General features: G+C 39.3%; 1 protein-coding gene across 4 annotated transcripts in view; it reads left to right on the top strand.

Moving 5' to 3' along the window:
* LOC119740730 (GTP cyclohydrolase 1-like) overlaps nt 1-12,512 on the top strand; it is a 36,754-nt gene that overhangs the window by 5,172 nt on the left and 19,070 nt on the right. For 3 of the 4 annotated variants that reach the window (XM_038216129.1, XM_038216127.1, XM_038216128.1), the window contains exons 2-3: nt 1,626-1,883; nt 4,090-4,528. In XM_038216129.1, coding sequence (XP_038072057.1) covers nt 4,120-4,528 — 409 coding nt within the window. In that variant the 5' untranslated portion in view covers nt 1,626-1,883; nt 4,090-4,119. The remainder of the gene's footprint in view (nt 1-1,625; nt 1,884-4,089; nt 4,529-12,512) is intronic. The other variant, XM_038216130.1, reaches the window with a different exon arrangement.

Here is a 12,512-nt window from a genome sequence, read left to right on the forward strand (position 1 = left end):
AATGTACAAACTACTGATACCCACTTTTACCTTTTTCTAACCATGCACATGGTGATTCAGAAAAAGCACTTGATTTGAACGCTGGGTGACCAAAACGTCACGTGAAGGGGGAAAAAAGCACAATCGAAAATAAAGTTTTCGAAAAGGGTGTGGAAGAAATTGTTCAATTGTAACGAATTTATGGGAAAAATTAGAAGAGGTAATTTTGAGTGATGGTCCAATATCAACCACAGAGAGCCACCAGAAATGACCCTCAAATTTCCTGTCTCCATATGACTCATTGAAGGCCAAAGAGGATGCTTTTACTGTACTTATACAGTACCCGGTACATAGCTACCGGTACGTAGAAACAAGGATGTGGAGAATTGTCAATGGTTTGGCCATAAACCAATGCTGACCTTCAGATGTGGTCAGTGCATACATACATGTACATGTACATGTACATATGTAAATTGTTTATTTTAAATCAGTTTAATATCAACATTTAGAGCTTTCCATGACAGTTTTAAATACTATTTATATTATAATGAGAATAAATTTAAAATACAGAGCTCTAGAAATTACAAAGCAATTATGAAAGCATATTCTTAAGAACTAAAAACGAATTCATTTTTTTTTAGATAGGCAATTAGAGGATTTTTAAGAATTGAGGATTGTTCCTAGCCAAAAGGGCCTGGGTGGTTAGGGTGAATCTGTTTTATAAGTTGCTTGAACCCTAACGTACCTGAATCCATCAAAATCCACACCCCTGTTTTGGAGTATTTCGGCGGATTCAGAATACTTCCTTATTGGAAAAAACATTGAGGGATTTTGATGGATTCAGGACAGTAAGCCTAGCGGTACTGCAGGATTTTGATGGATTCAGGATACCTCCATATTGAGCAGTTGGGGGACTTTGATGGATGCAGGATCTCAACAGTTTAACTCCTTGGCTGTATGTTTGGTGTGTACAAAGTACAAATGTATATGTAATACACTGGTGGATTCTGATGGACTCACTGGTGGATCCTGATGGACTCAGGACACCAACATTTTTTTGCATGACAAAATTGGTGGATTTTGGCAGATTCAGGATACTTTCTAGTAAAAGTGCTGAAGGGGTTAGGGTTAAATTGATTTAGTATTGTTTATTTTAACTTACATGTAATTTATTTAATTTTAGTATAATTCATTCATTTTCTTATATTGTAAATACTCTCAAGGCCCTCCTGAAAAGCAGTTTTATTACTGGTAAGGCCTCCATGCTTAAATCAAACTATGGAACAGTACTAATAAATAATGCAGTAGTTAACTAGTTATTTACACTGTAACTTTTAATTATGATCTTGATTTATTTGATGATGATATTATCATCTCAATCTGACCTGATATGTATCACATGTACATCACCAGATAATATACATAATGTAGGTCATTTTTTTATTCAATAACAGAGAAACAAAACTACTCATGCCTGATACCCTTACAAAAGCGTTGCGGTAGTGGGCCTGAATATGCCTAAGGTTAGGATTACCCCGATTGCAGTAAATCACCAGTGACCTTCTTTCAGATTCCATTATCAGTTTCGTTTATTGAATATGTAGATTAATAGTGAAATATCCCTTTTGGCTTTTGGTTCTGCCCAGGTACAGAAACCACCAATATAGTGAAGGGATCAGACCCAGTGCAGTCATTTGAGGTTCCTGCAGAGCAAGTAGCCAGAACGACTGATTCACATACCCATCCGCAGCGGCTGGGACAGGGGTGTGGTTGTGTTTTTGGAAAGAGGGTTTGAGGTCTCCTCTGTCAACAAACTGGACATCTAAAGTTTGTTCTTCATATTGGCGTCATTGGCATCGTTATTGGCATCGTTATTGGCATCACTACGGCAACACGAGTACACTGTGAGTAACTCTGAGTTTGCTTTTAAATACAATAAATGCCGGAGTAAAGTGTCCACCAACCAACCAACAAACCAACCAACCAACATTTATAGCAGCTCAAGGGTGCCAAGATGGCACTCGTCGGAATATTGATCTACATGTACATGTACAAGTACATGTACAGTATACAAGGTTCAAATGGCAAGAAAATGCAAAAACTAATGCGGACCCTTTTTCAAGGTCCACCTCCAAAGTGGGGTTTGAAACCCCGACTACCGGTATTACAATATAAGGGTTAAGTATGTGTAGGGTTTAGTTTATGCATGAAAAAAATCTTTCAGAGTACTACATGTATGTAAGTGCGCGAATAACGGGCACACAAAGATGTTACATGTACCAGCAAAATTTGGCAAGCCCAGTTATTTCATTAGCCTGTAAAATAACAGACTCTCGTGCAACATTGTGCATACATGTACCGGTATACATTGTACAAGACGAGGAAGATACCGGTACTGGTAATATTTAAGCCTTTACGTTACATTTGTTGGCTTGGGCAGGAACTACATGTACATGTGGTGTATCTGTGTCCAAATCGTTAACCTTAACTCCTTTACTGTCTTTTACTAAGTACTGGACCAAGTCCACCAGAATCCATCAATCACATTGCTTCCAATGTATGGCTTTGCTTTAGGCCTCCAGGCCCAAGTCCATCATACTCCATCAATATTTAGTCAGACCAGGCCTGCAGGACCAAAATCCACTAAAATCCACCAAAATGGGGGGATGGATTTTGGTGGAGTTGGGGCAGTTAGGGTTAATTCATGTAGAAAACTTGTGACACTATGAACCAGGAATGTCTGAAACGTTTTTGTTGCGGACACAGTTTGGACATTTTTAATCCCGTCTTATCGTACATTTCAGACATTTCAAATGTCTGAAACATATTAGCCTATCGAGAAACTGGCCATGTTAAGTTTTAGACATCCAGGTGACTGACCAGCCAGTTGTTTTGAAAGTCTTGCGTTTCAGATAGTTTGAGGTTTACGGAGTGTCTGAAGTGAAAGTGGTTGAATTAACAGGTTTACATCTCTAGAAAATAGATGAAGATACATGTACATGTACATTGTACATTAGACTTGTAATGGCTTATAACATCATGAACAACTTGACCGATGCCAGTATAGCCTCCTAGATTCAACCCACCTCATAGAATCTCTAGAAGTCCAGGTTCCCTTTGCCAAAACAAATTAGCCAGTTCGCATCAGATGACGTGTATACATGAGGTTTTGCAGAATTCGGAATGGATGACGGGAAAACACGCAACAAGCAAGGCCGGGAAATAACTGTCAGCTACCTGCAGACAATGACCGAGTCCTGAAATATGAGTGTGCTGCCCGGGGGTGATGGCTTCAACCCACCTGGCATTGAGGTCAAGTGGAAGATAATCCTGTGCCTCAGTCTGGTCCTTAAAATAATCCTGGCGTGAAGTGGTTAAGAATTCATATTTCATTTGTACTGCAAATGAATGGAATGCCACTCCAGGCGACATTGTTGCTTTTGCTGTAATGTACAGAAATGGATGGATTTGGGGTTAGCATTGTATAACACTAATATTCTTACACTAACCTGTTAAAAGTTTTGTGTTCAGGCATTCAAAATGTCTGAACATACACAATGTACATGTACTGTACCGGTCTGAAATGGTGACAAAATGTCTGAAAAATACAGTCGCCAACATTGTTTCAGACATTTTGTCTGGAAACAAAGCATTTCAGACATTCCTGGTTCATAGTGTAAGGATCCCTTTTTAAATACCGTAGTTTGACTAAAATGATTCCAGCAAATCCTACCCCAAAGTGCAGTGCTGTCAGTCACTTTGGCCCCGCCTCACAATCACCCTCCCCTTTTTACAGGCCCCAGTTTTTAATTTGCCATCAATAATCTATTTTGAAGCTTTATTAGCCAATCAGCCATGAAGCGTAAAACCAATTCTGAGGCTACACGTACAACCATCTGTTGACTATTTGTGTTCAGCTTGAGTGAGGACATCTGGTTCAGTTCCATTTCCTGAAGAGTTCATCATCGTGTGTACACATAGTGCCTCTGACGCCGTAAAATCATACGGTATAAACAGACTTTTGTCACCGTTTGTGATGTCAGTGTAAGTAATATTTGCATAATTGTTTTTCGATCAGATTTTGCTCAATACCTTTTTTTGTTATCATAGGGAGCGGTTGACAGCATCAGTCGTCACTTGATGCCCCGAATCCAGCAGCAGCGCAACGACGCCATGAGCTCGATCACTCCCAACTCCAGCCCCCTGGAAAACGGCTTCCTGAACGAGGAGGAAAAACTCAAACTGGCGGGCACCAGTCCGTACGCCGTGCACCACAACGGTGGCGGCGGTGACGTTATGGTGTTGGGAACCAGGGAAACCGGTAGTCAGCCCTCAACGTCAAAGAATAGCGCTAGTTCAGGAGGCTCTGACAAGAAGATTCGAGATCCTTTGGACGCGGAGAAACTGTTACCAGGAATGGTGCAGTCTTACAAGTCGCTCATAGCCAGCGTGGGGGAAGACCCTGACAGACAAGGCTTGAAGAAGACACCGGAGAGGGCCGCCAAAGCACTCATGTTCTTCACGAAGGGCTACGAGCAGAAAATTGAAGGTAAGAGAGGTCAACCGCAAATCACTTGTGTTGACTCAGGTGTTCTATCATTTTGCCGTTAATCATCTGAATCTCAATTTGATTACCGCCGGTGGCGGCATCAGAAAGGATCGCAAAACGGTCAACTGCCCCCAAAAAGTTATTTTTAGTGAGTTGTACTTCAGCAAATGTCAATCAAAGCTTGCAATTCAGCTGGTTTTTTTTTCCAGCTGGACACTTGAGGGGTGCAAAATGTGGCTATTGTTGTACTTCCACCTTCAGTAGCCACCTGATGATGCACCCATCTGCAAGTCCGTTAGTAAGGCCAAAAAAAAAAAATATTCGGTCTCTGGTCAGACCAAAGTTCCGGAATTGACGCGGCGACGCGGCTTTTTTTTTTTTCTTCAAGCTTGGATTGTACAGACAAGGTGGGGTACTATTTTGCTTTTTTGGTGTCCTCATGTACATTGGTGTCCTCCATAATTATCCTTGGTGCTTTCGATCATTTGCCTTGGTGCAATTTCCCATTCCTTGGTGCTATTTGGTAAAAAAAAAAAATGAGGAGGTGCGGCAATAGAGGGTGCTGTTGGAGCTACCGCTGACCAGAGACCGACTTATTTTTTTTTTGGCCCATCATACATTTTTTTTCTAGGAGCCTTACTGATTCCTCAAAAAATTCCCCCTGTGCTGCAACTCAATGATACAAGTTCACATGTAAACTTTCAGATGGCTTGTATATCAATGATGCTTACATATAAACTTTCTCAATGATACTTAAACCTGTAAACACTGGGATTGATACTAATTTTTAAAGGTACTTCAACATTTTTTCTGTAATTTTTTAGAAGTGGACGGCTTTGGGGTTAGAGCATTGTATTTTATACATGTAGCAAATATTGTTCCACTATACCTGTTTAAAATTTTGTGTTCATGGATGCCGGTAAAAAAACAAGGAAAAAATGCTGCTTTTGTAGACTGGTTCCCTGAATTGACGCTTCAGACAAAACGGAACAATTTATAGACGTCAAGGAATTGTCAGGTCAGGGAACCAGACTAGCTGACTTGCACCCGTTCACGACTTCACGGATGTGTAACACTAACAGATTGCAAACAAAATGTGGAATAATTAAATTTGGTCATTTGGGAGCAGTATTTGAAAAAGAAGGGTTTTTTTTTTTTTCAACGATGTTTCGGCAGAACGGGAAAGGGAACGGGAAAGGAAGAAAAAAAGAAATGTACTTTCTTCATCATTTAAACCACATGTAGATTGAGCTTCTGTGAGTTGTCACTAAAAAGCCAATATATTTGTATAAGATCAACTCCCTATGGGCTCCGTGCGCCAACAAAGAGGGTGCCCTATTACCTAGCAATGACAACCCATGGGCAGGACATTTCGCTGGTTGACGTGCACCGTTCCTTGTGTGTGATGCACGTACACCAGGGGATTTGTACTATGTACACAGAACGCAGTGGCCGCGCTTCACGGCAAAATTGCAGTCAGGCAAGATGGCGTCAGTCGGTCACCCCCAACTGTACTTTCTTTGCTGGTGAGGGGGTACTTGTGAACGGAGTGGATAGTGCCCGAAAGCAAATATAATTTGAAGTCTTCAAGGGCAATAAAGTGTCTGATATCCCCTACATATGTACATGTTCATGTAGGTTATTTTGGTGTCATCATACATACATGTACGTACTTAAAGAGGTTGAGGAATGCTCGAAGACATTTCCGTCATTTTTCGGGTATATGTAGCCTAAGGTGTGATGAAATAAAAACAACTATTGTTTCTGTCATAAAATGAGAACAAAAGGTACTTTTGAGAGCTGTTTTTCAAGTCCTGTCATGCCTGTTTCGACCCGAAGTTGCAATTTGTGTAAAAGTCATCGTTGCGGGCAGCAAACAAAACACAGTAAATCGTGACGTAATAAACAGGACTCCCGATGCAGAGTAGCATAAACGAGTCCTGTTTATTACGTCACGATTTACTGTGTTTTGTTTGCTGCCCGCAACGACGACTTTTACACAAATTGCACGTTCGGGTCGAAACAGGACCTGAAAAATAGCTCTCAAAAGTACCCTTTGTACTCATTTTATGACAGAAACAATAGTCGTTTTTATTTCATCACACCTTAGGCTACATATACCCAAAAAATGACGGAAATGTCTTCGAGCATTCCACAACCTCTTAAATGGCGTCATTGAGTTAAGCTGTCACTTTTTGAAAGTTTGAACAACCTGGTTGTGCAATGTAAATTCACAAACCCTATGAGGTTGTGCCCTTCTCCTGTCATCGCATGATTTGCTGACTGTTCCAAAACTACACAATTGTGACCTGTTCTGTCAAAAGCAGACGCTTCTGGGCACAGGTTGAAATTGAGATACCGGTAGGGCCAAAAAGCGCTGTGGGGGTGATTTTTTTTCGATGTTCAAATTTTTGCATATTTGTAATCCTAAACATGTCTAAAATATACTATAAAAGTTTGAAACCCAAATTTGAACTCTAAATATAGTATTTTTGATGATTTGTTAAGGTATAAAGCAGTTAAAGAAATTTTGTTTTATGACGTTCGTGGCCTTTTTCTCCGTTTTCTACTTTTCGACACAATGAACTACAAAATAGCATAACTCTGCCCAGGAATGACGGGTTTCAAAAATCAAACCACCTAAATGTACATTGTATTAAAAGGAAAAAGAACATATTTTAACATACATGTATGCAAAAATCTCATTTTTGACCTTATGCCAGAAAAGTCTGATTTTGACAGAACAGGTCACAATTATGTTGTCAACCCCATGAAACAAAGTTTCAAACATACCGGGTACAGAGAATCTATAGCATGATTCGTGACTTGGAAACAATACTGCTGCTTTTTGTGAACATCTTTCCGAGCCCACTCCATTTTGCATACGTATGGAAATTTGATATTCATTAGGCTTGTTTTTTTTTTCAACGTTAAAAACTTAAATTCGAATGCATTGATCATATAATTTACATCGATTGACTAAGGTTGTCACATGAGTGAAGAACGATTTAAAAAGTTCTAAGAATGGAACCGATTAAGTTGGGAGGGCCTGATTATGGAAAATATTTGTGGTGAAAAAAAGGAGTACATGTAGCATACAAAAACTCTGACAAAAACATCTTGTGTAATGAAATTCCGAATCTGCAACACATTTTTTTGCCACAATGGAAAACGTGCTGCAAAATAGTTTTAGATGGTTTTCAATAGATCTAGTTCTGCATCAGAGCTCACCTGCCTCTTTAAATGGTCTTCAATGTAAAGTGATATTTGTTAACAATGGAAAATGTGCTGCAAAATAGTTTTAGATAGTTTTCAATAGATCTAGTTCTGCATCAGAGCTCACCTGCCTCTTTAAACATGTTAAATGGCCTTCAATGTGTAACCAGGTCGGGTTGCAGTACTTACTTTTCCCCGACTGGTTCCTTACTCCAGCATTATTTCATAACTTTTGTAATTTCGTATTTGTGTCGATTCACATGTGAGCAGCCATTGCGATCATGCTTTTTGCCTAGCGCCCTCTCGCGGCCAACTAAACTTTTTTAACAGCGCGCGCCGCCTAGAATTTTGCTTAACTATGCGATGGGCGTAGCGAGCATGCGAGTTTTACATTCCAACGCGCTTTGTTTAAGAGGAATAGTTGACATTCCGGGCGTTTCGGTATAGTTTTCTTGTAGGGCCTGCTGCGGAATATTGTTGATTTCGATCCAACACATCGTTGCATTCAGACCATCTTTTACGAGCGCTTACACTCTCCACTTTTATTGCAATTTTGAGAGAGGCTCCCTATACTGCAGTAGAATAGTTTCATCTATTTTTTGCTGCTTCTACTTCGATTTTCACATCGGACACGGAGTAGGCATGAACGTAGATCTTCCCAAGTGGTGAGTAAATCCTTTGTCTGATATTTAACATTTTTATGCCTAAAACATTTTTATGCCTAAAACATTTTTATGCCTAAATCTTTTTATGCCATCATGTATGAAACATTCTGGTCTTTTGTATGTTGGTTTATTGCCAGAATTAAAGGCCGTCAAAACGGACATGGCCGGAAATTTGTCTTGTAATCACGACTGATTATTAACTTTTGAAACAAATCTGTCGTCGTGATTTGCAAGTATTTTTGAGAATGATTTTAATGATTCTCTATTTAATTCTTGCATGAGATGGAAAAAAGGATTTTTCTGTTGACTTTATTTTATACTTTAAACATTTCGGGTAAACACCGTCCATTTATTTAAACACAATCTCCTACTATTTTAATATTTTTCGGCATTTCGGAAAACAATGTTATCAAGTACTTTATTTTTGTGAACTTCAAATTTTCCTTTTGAAACAAACACAAATTGGAACTTATGAGCAACACAAGTACGCTAACTTCAACTTAAATTTTAGTGTTGCCATAATATTTACGTTCTCATTTATCTTTTGAAATAGACTTTTCCCATTTCCCCAAAACTATCAGTTTTCTATTGCTATGATCATTCGGGAATTTGTTATTAGGGCATGGTATTATATTCTGATTTCATTTTATAACATAACTTGGCGAATAATTCATTTCTATTTTTCGGATTTAAAATTACATTATATGTACATAAAATATTCATATTCTTGCATAATTGCCATTTAAATGATTCTCCATTTGGGCAACAGTCAGTTTATGCCACAGTAATTCCCATAATTCATTAGACATTTATTGTTTTTATGCATTTCAGATAATATCCTTGGAGCTACTTCATTAGCCATTTCCCTTTTGACTGCTGTTTTTATAGACCCAACAAAGTTCATATATATACTGTAATTCTTTTTGTAAATACTGTACCTGATCATTTGTATATATATTGTCTCAATTTGTATTATAAATAAACCATTTCATATTTGTGAGACAACAGAAAACATTCGCTCTACCCAAATCATTTTTTAGTGGAACCCCTCGGACATAAGGAGAGTGCCCCATTTTAAAACTAATTCCACTCTCCCCGGTTACACTTAAGGTGATATTTTTTAACTAACCAATTGATGTGGTTGAAAGCACATGAACATATATATTTCAGGGTTCATGTTGATATAAAATAATTTAACCCGCCTTTTGTTTGATCAGTCACAGACAGTCAAAATTCAATCCTGTTCCCCTGCCATGCCTTTGACACAGGCTACATGTAGTCACCAAAATCAGATCATGTGTGTCTTTCTGGTAGGCACTGTGACAGTCAAATTCCAAAAAGCAGGTAACTGGTAGGCACAGATGGCTTTTCAATCACCTACAGTCAAAGCATAGCTACCGGTATATCAACTTTCATAACAATAACAGCAAGTTGCAATCCTGCTTTATGAAGGCAGGGAGCACTCAACTGTTAAAAAAACCAGTCACTTGATGTATTTTGACTGCTGGGCTGGCCATGTTGAAATTGCCAGCCAGAGAGGGAGGGTAACAATAACTCCTAGTACTTCCTCAGGACTACCCTGCTAAATCCAACAGAGTCCAACCAGACTTTCCTGTTCAATCCACTGTGCCTCATTTTCAGTTGTCTGTTGAATCCAACGGCGTCCAACAATACGTTATAATGCAGTTCAGTTGCCTGCTGAATTCAACATTTTGCATGAGGATTGTACACAAGGGGTTAACTGCTCAATCCAACAGGCTCCATCGGGTATGTGACATAGTTGGATCCTGTTGGATTCAGCAGGGATAGGGTTAAAAAACATCAGTTTTAGTATACAGTGGAGATCCTTCATAACATTGGCAATGGCAAAACCGAATCTGAAAAATAATTACATGTATCACTCTGACACAAAGTTCCATCAAACAGTTAACATGGTAAAAGATATAGTCTATCATTTGTAATTTGTGCATTTTGTTCGTTTGAAGCAACAAAAGTGTTCAAAATCTAATGAAGGATATTGAACAACTAACCTGATGAAGTTTCAGCTCAGCTTCAGCTGTATATTCCGAGAAAAACAGCATTCTAGGATCTCAATTTCAAATCAAAAGTTGCTGAATCATGTTTTGAATTGATTTGAATTGCAGCTATATGCGATGTCGCGCACTGATCGGACGAATTATAGCAACCGCGCGCGCCTGTGCGTCGTTCCAATGCTTGTGCGCGCTGCGCCGAATAACAAAACGAACTACTAATTTAAATTTGGAAAGGCCTTCTTTCGTTGATTACTTCAAAATGATAGCTTGCCAGAAAGAATAATTTCACAGGGAGTTTAGTCCACTTACTATCTTTCAACCAAGTATGTTTTTCAACAATAATACGCCAGTTACTTTTTCGGATGGCTGCAAATGATGGCCTACATGTATAGCTTTAAACTTTGAAGAGTTTTCAAGAAAATTAAATCCCATCGTTGTGCAGGATACACCGAGTTGGGGAAAAACACCCACCTGTAGCTGGATTCAACTAACCGTTGAGCCAGTTTTTCCCGCTCAACTCTTGACATTTAATGTACCGTATACCACGCCAAATCAATACCCGCTTAGGGCTGAATTTAAATTAAACCGGTCTCTCATGGCTCCGTGGTATACTCGCATCAACATGCTGACTAAAAATTTGTTGGTGAAAATCAGAGGAAATATTTATCGAGAGAACAGCTGCACATTGCCTTACATATAACGGTTTGGGCAATTATGTGAAGCAATTAAAGTTTTGTTGGCAATCAACTGAAAACTTATTAACTGGAACACACGTACAACAAAAGTTTAATGGTGTGTTAAGGGGTCACATTATTCCACCTCAGAGTTGCTACTGGTATTGTGCTGTGTTCGGAAAATTGTACTTTTTATTCGATAGTTGATGAGATCTCTGAAGTGCACTGTTGAAATACAATGAATTTTGCTGTGTATTGATGCTGACAGCAAATATTTAAGAAGGGCTTGGCTTGACGGGCTTGAGTCTCCCCCCCCCAAATTTTATTTTCCTTTTTGCCCATCAATGTTTCTTTTTAGTCGCACGATTTGACTGTGGTGATATGTATGTGTGTGGCCAACGGTATTTTCGAGCAGTTTAATAAGGGTGCACATGTATATAAATGGCGCAACCAATGTCAAAATAGTCCAGCCCCTCTCAAGGCAAAAAAAAAAAAAATTCTGTGGCCAAAAATTTTGGACAACATTTTCAAACTTTTTGGAAAACATTTGTGGCCCCCCCCCCCCCCCCCCCCGAAAGCCAAATCCTGGGTGTACCACTGGAGAGATGTGTTACTTCAGAAAATTCATGTAATTTGAAAATATCTAATTTGATTTTTAATAAACAGAATTGTAAGGTGTCTTCTAACTTTTCAATGATATTTGAAAAAGTCAGTTTTGAATTGTCCAGACGAGTCTGATATTGACCTTCTGCACTGTAGGCCTAAATTTGCACTAACATCTCACCTGCACTTGTTAGAATCAACACGGGTACACCGTGAGCGGAACCGGGTCCCAATGAACACGGCTAGGCTAGGGATAACGTTCACACATTCCCACGTTGTACATGTACACAGGTGGGCAGTAGATTATGGATTTCAACCCAGGGTAGAGCCTCTCAGAGAACCTGACCAGGGTCGGATTTTACCCATTTCTCACGAGTGTGAATGGGGTTCCTGAATCTCTTTGTTAGATCCAGGTCCGACACGGAGATTTGGGATAGTAACAGGGACCATTAAAAATGGTGCGGGTACGGTACATGTACAGGTACATGTACCGTATGCTGCTTGGAAAAACTAGCTTATTACTGGTACATGTACATACATCACCATTTTGTGGGAAGTATCCAAAACGAAGACCCCTGAAACGAAGACCGAATACCGAAGACCCACTCGAGAACAAAGACCCACTTGAAAAGGAAGACCTGTTTTCGAGTGGGTCTTTGTTCTTGAGTGGGTCTTCAGTCTTCGGTCTTCGTTTTAAAGGGTCTTCATTTTCGATACTACCCCATTTTGTGTGGTTATTTCACCAAACCCACGTAAATACTTCTCCACATTTTGATGTGAAATGTACAATGTA

This window comes from Patiria miniata, unplaced genomic scaffold (assembly GCF_015706575.1).
Source record: "Patiria miniata isolate m_02_andy unplaced genomic scaffold, ASM1570657v1 HiC_scaffold_5, whole genome shotgun sequence".
NCBI classification, from domain to species: domain Eukaryota; kingdom Metazoa; phylum Echinodermata; class Asteroidea; order Valvatida; family Asterinidae; genus Patiria; species Patiria miniata.